Source organism: Microcaecilia unicolor, chromosome 1 (genome assembly GCF_901765095.1).
Source record: "Microcaecilia unicolor chromosome 1, aMicUni1.1, whole genome shotgun sequence".
In the NCBI taxonomy this organism is placed as follows: domain Eukaryota; kingdom Metazoa; phylum Chordata; class Amphibia; order Gymnophiona; family Siphonopidae; genus Microcaecilia; species Microcaecilia unicolor.
The window spans coordinates 722,192,270-722,207,446 of record NC_044031.1 but is presented as its reverse complement, the minus strand read 5'-3'; the positions used below and the strand labels follow the sequence as shown (position 1 = coordinate 722,207,446).

The 15,177-nt window shown below is 47.4% G+C and overlaps 1 protein-coding gene across 5 annotated transcripts in view; it reads right to left on the bottom strand.

The window, feature by feature from the left end:
• Window positions 1-15,177, bottom strand: part of SPPL2A (signal peptide peptidase like 2A) — a 137,973-nt gene that overhangs the window by 80,288 nt on the left and 42,508 nt on the right. For all 5 annotated transcript variants that reach the window (XM_030189585.1, XM_030189586.1, XM_030189590.1 and 2 more), the window contains 2 exons: window positions 13,573-13,662; window positions 10,460-10,593 (listed from right to left, as the gene is read on the bottom strand). In XM_030189585.1, the coding sequence (XP_030045445.1) occupies window positions 10,460-10,593; window positions 13,573-13,662 (224 nt within the window). The remainder of the gene's footprint in view (window positions 1-10,459; window positions 10,594-13,572; window positions 13,663-15,177) is intronic.

Genomic DNA, 15,177 nt, shown 5'->3' with positions numbered 1-15,177 from the left:
ATGTGATGGTAAAATTTTGTATCATACCTGAATTTTCTTTCCATTAATCATAGCTGATCAATCCATAGACTGGTGGGTTGTGTCCATCTACCAGCAGGTGGAGATAGAGAGCAATCCTTTTGCCTCCCTATATGTGGTCATGTGCTGCCGGAAACTCCTCAGTATGTCGATATTAAAGCTCCATCCGCAGGACTCAGCACTTAGAGAATTACACCCACAAAGGGACACTCTGCCCAGCTCACCACCGCCAAAACGGGGGAGGGGAATCAACCCAGCTCATACCCACACAAGTGGGGGAGGGGAATCCGTCCAGCTCATCCCCGCGGAGCGGGGGAGGGACACCACACCCGCCGATGCGGGGGGATCTGGCTAATCCTGCGACCGCAACCGCGGGAGGAGCTGGCTGACCCTAACACCGCCGAAGCGGGAGGGATATAATGCTACCCTACTGCCGCACGAAGCGGGAGGGAGCGCCGGCAGAATTTAGGTTTCAATCCAGCCCCGTAAAACGGAGGGGAGAGGAATGCAGCAACTCACTGTAACACAAAATCGTCTCAACTCCAGAAGAATTCAATCGAAAAAACTTGAACACTAAGATCCTCCTGAACAGGAACAGAAGACTAACTTGAACCTGAAATGCAACCAGAATATAAACAGAACAGATATCTGGGAGGGGCTATGGATTGATCAGCTATGATTAATGGAAAGAAAATTATCAGGTATGATACATAATTTTACCTTCCATATCATCATGCTGATCAATCCATAGACTGGTGGGATGTACCGAAGCAGTACTCACCCAGGGCGGGACATAGAAATCCCTGACGGCAAGACCGAAGCTCCAAACCGGGCCTCCGCCCGAGCAGCCACAGTCAAGCGGTAATGACGAGAGAAGGTATGAGCCGATGCCCACGTTGCCGCCTTACAAATCTCTTCCAAGGAGACGGACCCGGCCTCTGCCATCGAGGCCGCCTGTGCCCTAGTGGAGTGAGCCTTCAGCTGGATAGGCAGCATCTTCCCCGCGGCCACATAAGCCACTGCAATGGCTTCCTTGACCAATCGTGCCACTGTAGGCTTGGATGCCTGCAGACCCTTACGAGGACCTGCGAACAGCACAAACAGATGATCCGACTTCCGGAAATCATTGGTCACTTCCAAGTATCTGATGATGACTCGTCTCACATCTAGATATTTGAGAGCAGAGTACTCCTCTGGGTAGTCCTCCCTACGAAAGGAGGGTAGGCAGAGCTGCTGATTCACATGGAAACGAGAAACAATCTTGGGCAGGAAGGAAGGCACTTGCGAATAGACACTCCTGCCTCAGTGAACTGCAGGAAGGGTTCCCGACATGATAGCGCCTGGAGCTCGGAAACTCGTCTGGCTGAAGTGATAGCCACCAAAAAGACTGCTTTCAACGTCAGGTCTTTCAGAGATGCCCTCGACAAGGGTTCAAAAGGCGGCTTCTGCAAGGCTCTTAGCACTAGATTGAGATTCCACGCAGGCACCACCGAGTGCAGAGGAGGGCATAGGTGATTAACTCCCCTGAGAAAGCGCACCACATCTGGCTGCGAGGCCAGGGAAGCACCCTTCAGGCGACCCCTGAAGCAAGCCAGAGCCGCTACCTGGACTTTAAGGGAACTGAGCGACAGGCCTTTCTCCAGACCTACTTGCAGGAACGCCAACACTGAAGAAATTGGAGCAGTGAAGGGAGAAAGAGAGCCTGCCTCACACCACGATGCAAAGGTACGCCAAACCCTGGCGTAAGCAGTAGAAGTAGAGCGCTTCCTCGCTCTCAGCATAGTGGCGATGACCTTGTCTGAGAAGCCCTTCTTCCTCAGATGCTGCCACTCAATAGCCAGGTCGTAAGACCAAAGGGGGAGGGATCCTCCATCACCACGGGACCCTGATGCAACAGGCCCCGCTCCGCTGACAGCCGCAGAGGGCCGTCCACTGAGAGCCTGATCAAGTCCGTATACCAGGGACGTCTGGGCCAGTCCGGACCCACCACGATTATCCGGCCAGGATGCTTTGCCACCCGGTCAAGCACCCTGCCCAACATAGGCCAGGGCGGGAACACATAGAGAAGCTCCTGTGTCGGCTACTGTTGGAGAAGAGCATCTGCTCCCAGAGATCGAGGGTTCCGTCCTCTGCTGAAAAAGCGCGGCACTTGGCAATTGGCCGATGACGCCATCAGATCTAGGCTCGGCTGGCCCCAGCGCTTCATGATGTCCAAGAACGCCTGAGCCGATAGCTGCCACTCTCCAGGATCCAAGGTATGGCGACTGAGAAAGTCCGCCTTGACATTTATGACTCCCGCAATGTGGGCCGCCGACAGCTGTTCCAGGTTCGCTTCCGCCCACTGGCATAGATTCATGGCCTCCTTGGCTAGAGGGGCGCTCTTGGTACCTCCCTGGCGATTGACATAGGCCACAGCCGTGGCATTGTCTGACAGGACCCGTACTGGCTTCACCGCCAGTACCGGGAAAAACTCCAAAAGCGCCAACCGAATGGCTCTGAGTTCCAGGAGGTTGATAGACCACTTTGCCTCTGCAGGAGACCAGAGCCCCTGCGCTGTCCTTCCCAAGCAGTGGGCTCACCAGCCCGTCAAAGAGGCGTCTGTCGTGACGACAACCCATTCCGGGGTCAAAAGAGGCATTCCTGCGGACAGCTTGTCTGGCCTCAGCCACCAGCTCAGCGCCTTGCGCACCGCTGGATCCAAGGGAAGGCGCACAGCTTAATCCTCCGACACTGGAGTCCATCGCTGCAGCAGAGAGAGCTGTAGAGGTCTCATATGGGCCGTGGCCCAGGGCACTACTTCCATTGTGGCCGTCATAGAGCCCAACAGCTGCACATAGTCCCAAGCCCGAAGAGGAGAGGCTACTAGGAACTGGTCCACCTGAGCCTGAAGCTTGACAATCTGATTGTCTGGCAGGAACACTCTGCCCACTTGGGTGTCGAAACGAACTCCCAGATACTCCAGGGACTGAGTCGGGCGCAGCTGGCTTTTCTCCCAGTTGATGATCCACCCCAGGGAGCTAAAAAGAGCAATCATCCGGTCTACAGCTCTGCCACACTCTGCATAAGAGGGGGCTCGGATCAACCAGACTTGTACTCCTTCCTTTCGTAGGAAGGCCGCGATGACCACCATTACTTTGAAGAAGGTCCGCGGAGCAGTAGCCAACCCGAACGGGAGGGCTCTGAACTGGAAGTGTCGGCCCAGGACTGCAAAACGCAGAAAGCGTTGATGAGGAGGCCAGATGGGAATATGCAAGTAAGCTTCCTTGATGTCCAAGGATGCCAGGAACTCCCCTGCCTTCACTGCCGCTATAACAGAGCGGAGAGTCTCCATTCGGAAGTGTCGAACTTTCAAGGCCCGATTGACCCCTTAGAGGTCGAGGATAGGCCGCACAGAACCTCCTTTCTTTGGGACCACAAAGTAAATGGAGTAACGTCCCTTGCCAAGCTGATCTTCTGGCACCGGAACGACCGCACCCAGGCGGATCAGATTGTCCAAAGTCTGCTGCACTGCCACAGCTTTGACCGGAGACTTGCAGGGAGAGTGCACAAACCCGTCTCTTAAGGGTCGGCAGAACTCTAGCTTGTAGCCGTCTCTGATGACTTCCAGCACCCAAGCGTCTGAAGTTACCCTGGTCTACTCGCCCAGAAACAAGGATAGGCGTCCTCCAATCTGCTCTGGGCCATGGACCAGGGCCCCATCATTGGGTACGAGACCCTGGGGGAGGACCGGAGGACACACCTCCGGGACGGCGGTCTCTGCGAAAGGAATGCTGCTTGGGGGAGAAGTTCCTCTTGAAGGAAGAGGGGGCAGAGGAGCCCGACTTGCCCGGGCGATACAGACGGGCTTCCTGAAACCATCCTTTAGAGGAACCGGGGTGGGCACCACTGGCCCGAGCCCTGACCTCCGGTAACCTCTTGCCCTTGGACGTGCCGAGATCGGTCACAATCTTGTCCAGCTCGACCCCCAAAGAGCAGCTTGCCTTTAAAAGGCAACTTAGCCAGGCGAGATTTACCGTGGTCAGCAGACCAATGCTTCAGCCAAAGCCAGCGCCGAGCAGAGACTGTCTGAGCCATACCTTCAGCCGAGGCTCTCAAGACATCATACAGCAAGTCTGCCAAGTAGGCCAAGCCCGATTCCAGGGCCGGCCAATCAGCCCTCAAGGAAGGATCCGAGGGGGAAGCCCGCTGCACAATCGTCAGGCACGCCCTGGCCACATAGGAGCTGCAAACTGAGGCCTGCAAACTTAAAGCAGCCGCCTCGAAGGACGACTTTAAAGCCGCCTCCAATCTTCTGTCTTGGGCGTCCTTTAGGGCCGTGCCACCTTCCACCGGCAACGCCGTTTTCTTAGTCACCGCAGTGATTAAGGAATCCACGGTAGGCCAAAGAAAGGCCTCCCGTTCGCCTTCCGGCAGAGGATAGAGGCGGGACATAGCCCTAGCCACTTTAAGGCTCGCTTCTGGGAAATCCCATTGAGCCGAAATCAAGGTGTGCATGGCTTCATGCACGTGGAAGGTTCTAGGCGGGCGCTCCGTCCCCAGCATAATGGCAGAGCCAGCAGAGGCTGAGGGAGAGACGTCCTCCGGAGAGGAAATCTTCAAAATGCTCATGGCCTGCACTAACAGGTTGGGCAAATCCTCTGAGCTAAAGATCCGCGCCGCAGAGGGGTCATCCGCTCAATCCGAGCGGGAATCCGCCTCCTCCAAGGAATCACCAAAGGACCGTTGGGAGAACTCAGATACGCTGCCCTCGTCTACATCAGAGGAGAGAGAGTCCTCTAGGGCCTGGAAATCCACCCGAGGGCGTTTGCATCCGGAGGCCTCAACCCCTTTATCAGACAGGGGAGCAGGGGCAGCGTTTTGCATAAGAAAAGCCCAATGCAGCAGCAAAATGAACTCAGGAGAGAAACCCCCCAGACTGTGCACTTCTGCAGCCTGGGCCACGGCCCTAGACGTACCCTCAACCGGCGCTTGCAAGAGCGGGGGAGAAACATGCTGCGCATCCAAAATTGCGTCCGGTGCGAAACACCGAGAAGGAGCCGCGCGGGAAGAACGGCGCTTAACTTTGGCCGCTTTCTTGCCGTCGCCCGAATCAAGGGCGACCATAGCATTAACGTCTCCCACCTCGAGGGCGGCCCAAGAAGAAGCCGTCCGAGCAGAGTGGCCGGCCAAAATGGAGGGGGCGAGCAGCGGGGGATGGGCGCTTATGGTGGGAAAAACCGGGACACTGACCGGACTCCAAACTGACACCCAAAAAGGGCGATTCAGGCTTTGAAACCCCCGCATCCCCGCTAGACGCACACACGCGGTCCGGGCAGCGATTCTTCGCGCCCTCGCCCTCCGACGCCATAAGCCACGTGGAGACCGATCGGGGAATCCCCTGCCCGCTACAAAAGGTAAAAATTACCTGCTCCGAGCTGTAACAAACTGGTGTCCCAGTGAGCAGCTGCAATAAACGCTGATATAAACGTTGAAATAAACGCCCTTAAAGGACGTCCAAAATTTTTTTTGTTTTTTTAATGGAGCCAGCGGGAGGGGGGAGAAAAGGAGGGACCTGGCGCCACCAGGTTTGCACTTGCTCAAGGAGAGCCCTCAACCCCAGGTACTCAACAAAACCTAAAAATTAGGCCTGGAGACCTAGCCAGAGCTGCTGTTGTGTGTGACCACCACCTGCTGAGATAGAGAACATACTGAGGAGTTTCCGGCAGCACATGACCACATATAGGGAGGCAAAAGGATTGCTCTCTATCTCCACCTGCTGGTAGATGGACACAACCCACCAGTCTATGGACTGATCAGCATGATGATATGGAACCAATATTACTGAAGGCAATATATCATATGAAATGACCCATGGAAATACTGTGGGCATACAGTGAAATAGATCTAGTTTATATGGATTGAATCTAGGGGAGAAACATGCATAGTAACTTCCACTTGGATTCAACTCTCACTACATGCCTTTTAACCGGAGTGCATTAAGCAAATGAACATACCCAGTGGGGGGAGGGGAAATGTGGAGAACCTAAAACCCAGAAGAGGTGGTCCTATCTATTGCCGTACTGGGGCAAATATTCCAATCTCTGCTAACAAGTAGCAGATTGTTGGTAACATACATACATAACATAGTAGATGACGGCAGAAAAAGACCTGCATGGTCCATCCAGTCTGCCCAAGACAAACTCATATGTGTATACCTTACCTTGAATTTGTACCTGTCCTTTTCAGGGCAGAGACTGTATAAGTCTGCCCAGTAGTATTTCCCGCCTCCCAACCACCAGTCCCGCCTCCCATCATCAGCTCTGGTACAGACCGTATAAGTCTGCCCTCCCCTATCCTAGCCTCCCAACCACCAACCCCTCTTCCCCCCACCATTGTTGGTAAACTCCTCTAATGTCTTGATGGTTTGCACCACGGATATTAACCAAACACAAAGCATGTGGTGTCCTTTGGGGTCAATTTTAGACTTCTTTACTAGAAACGGCAGCAATTTATGTATATGTGTACAGACCCCCTTACCTTTGGAGAGATGGGATGCAGCAAACATGTGCCCCGCCCACCCCCTGCCCAACTTAGAATGTTTGTTCAGTCAGAAAAGTTTCCTACAGAAAATAACCTGAGCCCTTTGAGCCCTCATAAACTGCAGAACTCAAGTCCTTTTAACAGAGGAAACTCCCCTAACATTGAGGGAAATGATTTTCAATCAGTAATCTCAACTCTATCTCCAGTATGTCCCAATTATTGGGCTCAAAATAGGTCCTCCCTCTTGCCCCTTGAGTACCATCAGCTGCATCCATCACACACCACAGAAATGCCAGAACCCTCATTTTCCCCACAACCTTTCACTTACCTAACCCAAAAACATTCTCACCCCTGAACCAGTAAGCCAATCCCATTCTGTAGCAGCTACTCCTAAAAGGACTCCCCAACAAAACCCAAATGCATTAATCAGCAAACCCCCAAATCATCCCAACCATCTTAATTTCACAACATTCTGTCCAACTCACTCATACACAGAAAGCAAAGAAAAAGACCAGAAAATATCTGTATTGCTACCTTAGCCTCCTAGACGAAAAGCCCCCATGAAAATGCTCTCCCAACCACATATCTATAGTTGCAGTCTCTCATTAGTGCTGTGAAGTTGTACCCTCTTAGGAACTCAATGGACCATATACTGTTTGACAATCCAAAAAAAATCTTTAACTGTTCCACTCTGCATTACTTTTATCTGAGAAGACTATAGCAGCATGCAGGAGAGCCTGGAGATTCCACTGCGCCCGTTTTACCTCTGCATAGCTCTGCCACAAGTTACAGTTCTGGTGGAAAAAGCCTGGGAATATAGACAGCAATCCTAGTGTGTTAATTCTCCTTTCTCTTCAGTGGTGCAGAGAATCTTTACTTTGGTCCTGAAGTGGTGCTGCCAAAGGAGTGTTGCATATGGCCAGCCTCCCAGAAGCCAAACTGGTGCCAGGGCCCTATGCAGCCATCTTTACATTCTACCTTTAGACAGCCATCTTTACATTCTAGGCCCAAAGATGCTAGTTATCATGGTCATGAGGAATTTCACCAGATTCTGACCTTGAAATCACTCCAGGCACCTAACCAAATGTAAGTTGTTTTGACGACTCCTGTTCTCCAGATTGTCATGATGTTCCTCCTATTACTTAAGCCTTCACTGGAGTTCCTCTAGTTTTAGTCAGTCAGTTGTGGCTAAATCTTCCAAAGAACTGACGCATGCTTTTTGCTTCATCTAGCCATTTGCCAGGTTCATTAATTGTAGACTCGTGAAGGGCAGTTCTACCCTGTAGGTGCCCACATTTAAACACCCCTAGTACATATAAATGTACAGAATACTAGAACTTACACATGTAAGTGTACACTTACCTGCACAGTGTCTAAGCACTACTCTGTAACTTACAGAACATGTACATGCAAGGGGTGCATTAGTACAAAAGTACCGCCATACTGGGAAAAGACCAAAGGTCCATCAAGCCCAGCATCCTGTCTCCGACAGCGGCCAATCCAGGCTTCAAGAACCTGGCAACCCCCCCCCCCCCCCCAAAAAAAAAAAAAGAAACTAATAATGTTCAATAGACTTTTCCCTCAGGAATCTGTCCAAATCCCCTTTAAATTCCGTAAGGCCAGCTGCTGTTACTACATTCTCCGGCAACGAGTTCCAGAGTCTAACTACACGCTGAGTAAAGAAAAACTTTCTCCTATTTGTTTTAAATCTACCATATTCTAGCTTCATCTTGTGTCCCCTGGTTTTGTTGTTGTTTGAAAGCGTAAACAAACGCTTCACATCTGTCCGCTCTACTCCGCTAATTATCTTGTAGACTTCTATCATATCACCCCTCAGCCGCCTTTTCTCCAAGCTGAAGAGCCCTAACCTTCTCAGCCTTTCCTCATAGGGAAGTCATTCCAGTCCCTTTATCATTTTCGTCGCTCTTCTCTGTACCTTTTCTAATTCCTTTATATCTTTTTTGAGATGCGGCAACCAGAATTGGACACAATACTCAAGGTGCGGTCGCACCATGGAGCGATACAACGGCATTATAACATCCTCGTGTTAGTTTTCCATTCCTTTCCTAATAATACTCAACATTCTGTGCGCTGTCTTAGCCGCGGCAGCACACTGGGTAGAGAATAGCACAGCCCCAGAGAGCACCCCTCAGACGATTTCAGCACAAAGAATAGGAAATCACCAGCACAGCAATTTAATACAATTTATAGAAAAACCTTCTAGCCCAATACACATTTCTGAAGGAGTGATTATGGTATGGCGCTCACATTATTAACAAACATCCATTATCTTCCTGTTGTAATATATTTTAAGCTTCTTAAAAGGTAATGTGCTTTATTCTAATAAAAACACACAATTAGCATGTGCACAACCGAGATGTGTTAAGCTGGAGAGTTAACCAATCCATGCTTTACTCAGAAAATAATGTCCTAATATGTCAGTGAAACAATTTGGAGGGTAACTTTTATAAAGGCAGTTTTGCTTGTATAGGATAGTATAGATGCTAGAGGAGTTTACCATTAGAGGAGTTTACCAACAATTTTAGATTAAGGAATTGGATAGACCCACAGCAAAAGAAAGAACAGTGGGGGGGGGGGGTTCTCTCAAACTTTTAGATAAGATATATACTCAAAACAATTATAGAAGAAAACTTTTAGGACTCTAACAGCCTCAGTCCCTCAAACAGTTTAGTAAGAAAAGTTTCACATAGACAGAGCTCCCAGTTATACACATAACTTGTAGAATACTGTAGGTTACATGCATTCCTGTCACATTTAGCTACCTGCAGTTAAGCCAGATCTATGGCTGGTGTAACTACAGGTGAGTAAATATTAGGCACATTGATACCAGGTTACGCTAGTATTCTAAAATGGAACCTGGACATTGCATGGCTTCAGGGCACTTAAATGAAGGCATCTAGTTGTAGAATTGCCCCAACTGAGCAACTTTCTTCACAACTGCTTACAGCTTTGAGTCTTAAGAAACTTGGGTAGACAGTCCCTCCATAGTAGCACAAATTGTCTCTGCTGTATCAAGTGACACTAGGGCCTTTGACCACTCCTCCCAAAGCTGGCTTTCTTCTTGGTGCACTTGAGTTTGTAGGGTCGGTCTCTCCACACTGCTCATACAAATTACTTACTGTGCTCTTCTGCCATGGGCAAGGCCTCACAGAAATGAAAAATATTGTTTGAGAGACTGCGGGAGCTACTTGTATACATTCTCCCTGCTAAATTCATCAATAGAAGTCCACAGTCTGGCTCCTCAGTGTTTTGAACAGGTTGTCCAGATTGAGGGGGCAAGAAGGTGCCCATTTGTAGTCTATTTTATAAAGACACACAGGCACATGTATGTCTTTATAAAATACTTGGACAAATCCTTCAGGAATCAGGCTTAAAATGAAGTTGCAGACATCTGCATTAGAGAAGGTATAAATGTGCACACCTAATAAAATGCACAACTGTGCATACTGAAAGTATGCACACAATTCAAAACTCCTTCAACACTCTGCCCAAATCCCACTCCCAAACTTGCCTACACCCATTGTGCAAAAGTACATGTGTTGTGGTCATCACACATACTTTTACATGTGGAGTAACTTTATAAGAAGCATTTTAAGCATCTATACTATCCTATACAAGCAAAACTGCCTTTATAAAAGTTACCCTCCAAATTGTTTCACTGACATATTAGGACATTATTTTCTGAGTAAAGCATGGATTGGTTAACTCTCCAGCTTAACATATCCTGGCTGTGCACATGCTGTTTTTATTAGAATAAAGCACATTACCTTTTAAGAAGCTTAAAATATCTTACAACAGGAAGATAATGGATGTTTGTTAATAATATTGAGCTCCATACTATAATCACTCCTCAGAAATGTGTATTGGTTAATAAATGTATTGTACAATATGTCAAACTTACATTTCTGATACTCCACTCCAATAGCCTCCCAATGCCACAGTGAATACAGCAATAAGAAAGATCACCAGCATACTGTAATCAAACATTGGCAATGTGGGTGAATAAAGAGTTGCATTGATATTGTTTCCAAGAATCTAAAAGATGAAAAAGCCCAGTTAAAACATAAAAATGAAATGTTCTCATGTACTCCCCCCTGCCTTCCCCCAATTTACCTGCATGCTTCTAGGGTTGGCCAACATCCCAGCTTACCCTAACTTGGGTGGCTGAGAAGTACACCATAGAAATGTCTGCAATCACTGTTTAAATAACTAAATGGTAAGGCTCTACTTATCATTTAGGGGGGTAGTTACTAATATATGTTGAGGAATAATGCATGACATTTGCCACTTAATGTGCATTAAATGTCAAAAAAATGTGTATTAGTTTACCGCAATGCACACTAGTTTACTACAATACACATTATATAACAATGAAATGCAAATGCATGCAAAGCACCTCATTAATATAAACCGTATAAGGAAGCTTGCATTTAACTTTGAAAGCTGTATTTGTGGAAAAACAACATCAGCTTCATAAAAGAGCCAGTGCATAAAATACACCTACCAACCTATCACTTCCAAAATCCATTCCTAGCTGAAGTTCCCCACCCCCACCCCACCCCACTCCACTCTCCAAAGGCAGCCCTTGGGTCCACCTTGTAATCCCTGGGGTCTAGCAGTGAGGGGGTAAGAGGAATGATTCTTGATTGCTCCTGCTCTCTAGGCTCCTGTGTCCAAAATGATGTTATTTTGTTACATTTGTACCCCGCACTTTCCCACTCATGGCAGGCTCAATGCGGCTTACATATTGTATACAGGTACTTATTTGTACCTGGGGCAATGGAGGGTTAAGTGACTTGCCCAGAGTCACAAGGAGCTGCCTGTGCTTGAAGTGGGAATCGAACTCAGTTCCACAGTTCCCCAGGACCAAAGTCCACCACCCTAACCACTAGGCCACTCCTCCACTCCAGCATGTTAGGTAACCCATAGCAGTTGTCTCTTGATACTACCACTAGGATGGCAGCTTGAACCCTAGTGGTAGTACTTTAAGACTACTACTGCTAGGGGGTCAACTGATGCCATTTGAATCCAGTAGCCTAGGGGTGCAGAGGGTGACTAGGGATTGCTCCTGCCCCCCACTGCTATACACCATGGATTATGCAAGTAGATCTGAGGAATACCTAGGTGTCCTTGCTGGGAGAGACTGGGGGGGGGGGGGGGGGGGGAGGGTCCTTTTGAGAAGGCTCCCAGGAATCCTAGGGAAAAATATAATGTAGCTTGCAAGGTTGAAAGCAAGCTGTTATTCATTTCCATGAGAGTTACTAACATGTGGTACCAATTTATTGGTAGAATAAGATGCAGTAAAATACAATATTATTTTACCACTGCTTAGTAAAATCCCCCTTGAATGGTTTAAGCAGCTAATATTATACATCCCCATGGTGAATTGCCTGTGGACTTTTTTTTTTTATTCACGGCAGCACTAGCTGTGGCTACCTATAATTTCTGCCTTACTAGTAGAAAGAGTTCAGCACTACAAAAACTGTTTCAAATTTCATAAAAATCATCATTTCTCAAAGATAAAAATGAAGAGTCCTAGTGCTGAAAATCCCCTCACAACCAACAGAATATAAATAAACAGACCTGAAGTACGACATCTAATAAAACACCACAAATATACAGATTGCTGATGTTATTCTGGACATGAGCCCTTGAGCAAAGGCCAAAGCCTAGTATAGGATTTTGGCCAAGGCCTAGGGTAGACCAAACGGTCCCTACACACCACCCCAGTCACCAATCCCTGCACACACACAACAGCTAACAGGCACCACCAGAAAATGGGAGACAGAGCATTCAGGCAGACCTTACGGCCGATCGGGAACCCACTCGCGCAGAGTCCAAGCAAGCGGGCATCACGGCTGACCAGGAACCCAGTCACACTCTGGGAGGGGAGAAAGAACAACGAAGGGTCCCCAAGGGACTGAGCACAAGCAGCGCACACAGTGCAGGGAAGAGACACAAGGAAAAGGGTGAGAGACAGAACCTCTAAAGGTATACACAAGGCTGTGCCACAGGATGATCAAGAATACAGGAAGCCCTAGAAGGGAACACTCTAGGCTGTACTATACAGCACTCAAAGAAAAAAGGGAACCAACTATAGGAATACACTGAACCATTCAGCACACAGGGAAAGGGGAAGCTACTCAAAGGAATACTCTAAGGTATGCTACTAGGCACGCAAGGAGAAAAAGAGAAACCACTCGTAGGAATACACTAGGCTGTGCCCCACAGCACTCAAGGGAACTAGGCTGCATCTTACAGCATACAAAGATCACTAGGCTGTAACATACAGCGCACAAAGGAAAACTACCTATAAGAATACACAAAGCTGGCCCTACAACACACAAGGGAAAAGGGAACAGTAAGCAAACAGAGGAAGCTGCCTTGACACACACAGACCAGAAAAGGAGCACTGCTCACCGGGAACAGGAGACAGATTCAGCAAACAAAGAGAACTAAAACCAACAAACAGGAGCAATATACAAGGACAGGGGGACTGCCAACAGAGGCAAAATCCCAGGGACCAGATCAATAGCTCAGTACAACAAAGGGAACAGAGAGAGAGAAAACTAAACAAACAAACTGGAAGTATACAAGACACAAGCTTACCACAGACAGCACAAGTTTAGTGTAGGAGAGTGAGGCAATTAAGCTCATGCTGGGAATAACCAGCACAGACACACACAGAATAAACAAGCACTGAGGAGAAAGGCTAAACTCCAACGTGTACACAAGCGCCCAAGCACAGGCTGCCTTCAGCTGAGCAAACAAAGCAATCAACGCTAAAGCAAGGATTGCAGGGAAAGGCAGGCTTAAGCTTCTGACGTCTGCTGGCTCAGCCCTTGACAAGCCAATTAGGGGCGAGTCCCAAACATTCCCCTGCCTTTCCAGCAGAATCATAACAACTGATTTTTAGATCAATATTCATAGGATGAATAAAAGAAGAAACAAACAAAATTAACAGAAATTTAAAATAAGCATGTTATCTATTGTTAACATATTTTAGACACATACCTGCTGCATTTCCATTATATCTCTATATTTGACATTAGCAATAGGAATGGTCACATCTTTAAAAGTGGATCTGTTGCCTGCTGGCGTGATCTAAAACAGAAGATATATTTACTTTGCAGGCATTTCTGATCTCCAAAGCATTTTACCCACATATTCATTCAGAGTGGTGATATTTTTAACTGTAGCTACTGTAAACTAGTTGAGGGACAAACAGAGGTTAGCAGAAAATGGAATTCAAGAAAGCATATATTAGAGAAATGCCTCAGGATCCATCCTGGGACAAATTCTGTTAAGAACTTTAAGCAATACTGTGGAGGGATTAGAAGGTAAAATTATCCTTTTTGCAGATGACCCCAAATTCTGAAAAACAGGAGACACATCTAAGGATCACACAAAGAAAGATATGATCTAAGAAGACTTAAGGAGTCATTGTAGGGCTGGCTTGCAGTTGGAACGTATCTCTAGCAGAGTAAGCAGGATAACTAAGAAGACTAGATGGAGTAAGTGGCCTTTTATTGTCATCCCTTACTATGCTATTATGTTATTTGTAAAAAGTGAATGGAAGCATGAATTAGTGGCACCACAGACCAAGAGGGAAAGGGAATAGGATTTGATATACCACCTTTCTGTGGTTACAATCAAAGTGGTTTACATATTATATACAGGTGCTTATTTTGTACCTAGGACAATGGAGGGTTAAGTGACTTGCCCAGAGTCACAAGGAGCTGCAATGGGAACTAAACCCAGTTCCCCTGATTCTCAGGCCACTGCACTGACCATTAGGCTAGTCCTCCATTCCTACAGCCAAAAAGGTAACCTGTACAGCATGGTGGTGAGAAACCTATCAGCAGTAACTTTCAAGAAGGTACTAGAGCAGGTTTGTCTAAGTTCAGTTTTCAAGGACTGCAAACACATGAGCAATCTGCATCCCATTACCTAAGTGGATAAGTGGCCTAACGGTTAGTGTAGCAGGTTGCGGACCTGGGGAACTGGGTTTGATTCCCGTTGCTGCCCAATGGTCAGCAGTGGGTCGAGATACTGGGGAACCAAGTTCAATTCCCTCTGCAGCTCCCTGTGACCCTGGGCAAGTCACTTAACCCTCCATTGCCCCAGATACAACAGTAGTACAATGTACTACCTAGACCAGTGATGGGCAACCTTTTGAGCTTGGTGTGTCAAAATTCGCCAAAAAACCGAGCATAACTCGGGTGGTGTGTCACTTCGATAAAAAAAAACCATAATTTCACGATACTTATAGTTTAAATAACAAAAATGTATAATTGTAATATATAACTGTATTTAATAAACCAAAAACTAATTATTTAACTTACCTGCTTAGTGACTTCTTTGTTCATCTGTCAATCGGTTTCTTTTGTTGGTCTTGGTATTATTTAACTTGTGTGGGGTGCCGTGAACTAAGATAAGTGAGGGGGAGGGGGAATTCTTTAACTAATCTGCCTATTAGTGACTTTTTTGTTGCTGAATTTCATTGGCTAAATCTTCAATTGAAGGTTGGTATTTTGTACACTTCAAGCCCAAGCATGCGCTACTAACTTCATCTTTTAATCTGTTTCTTTTGTTGGTTTTGATATTATTTAACACTGA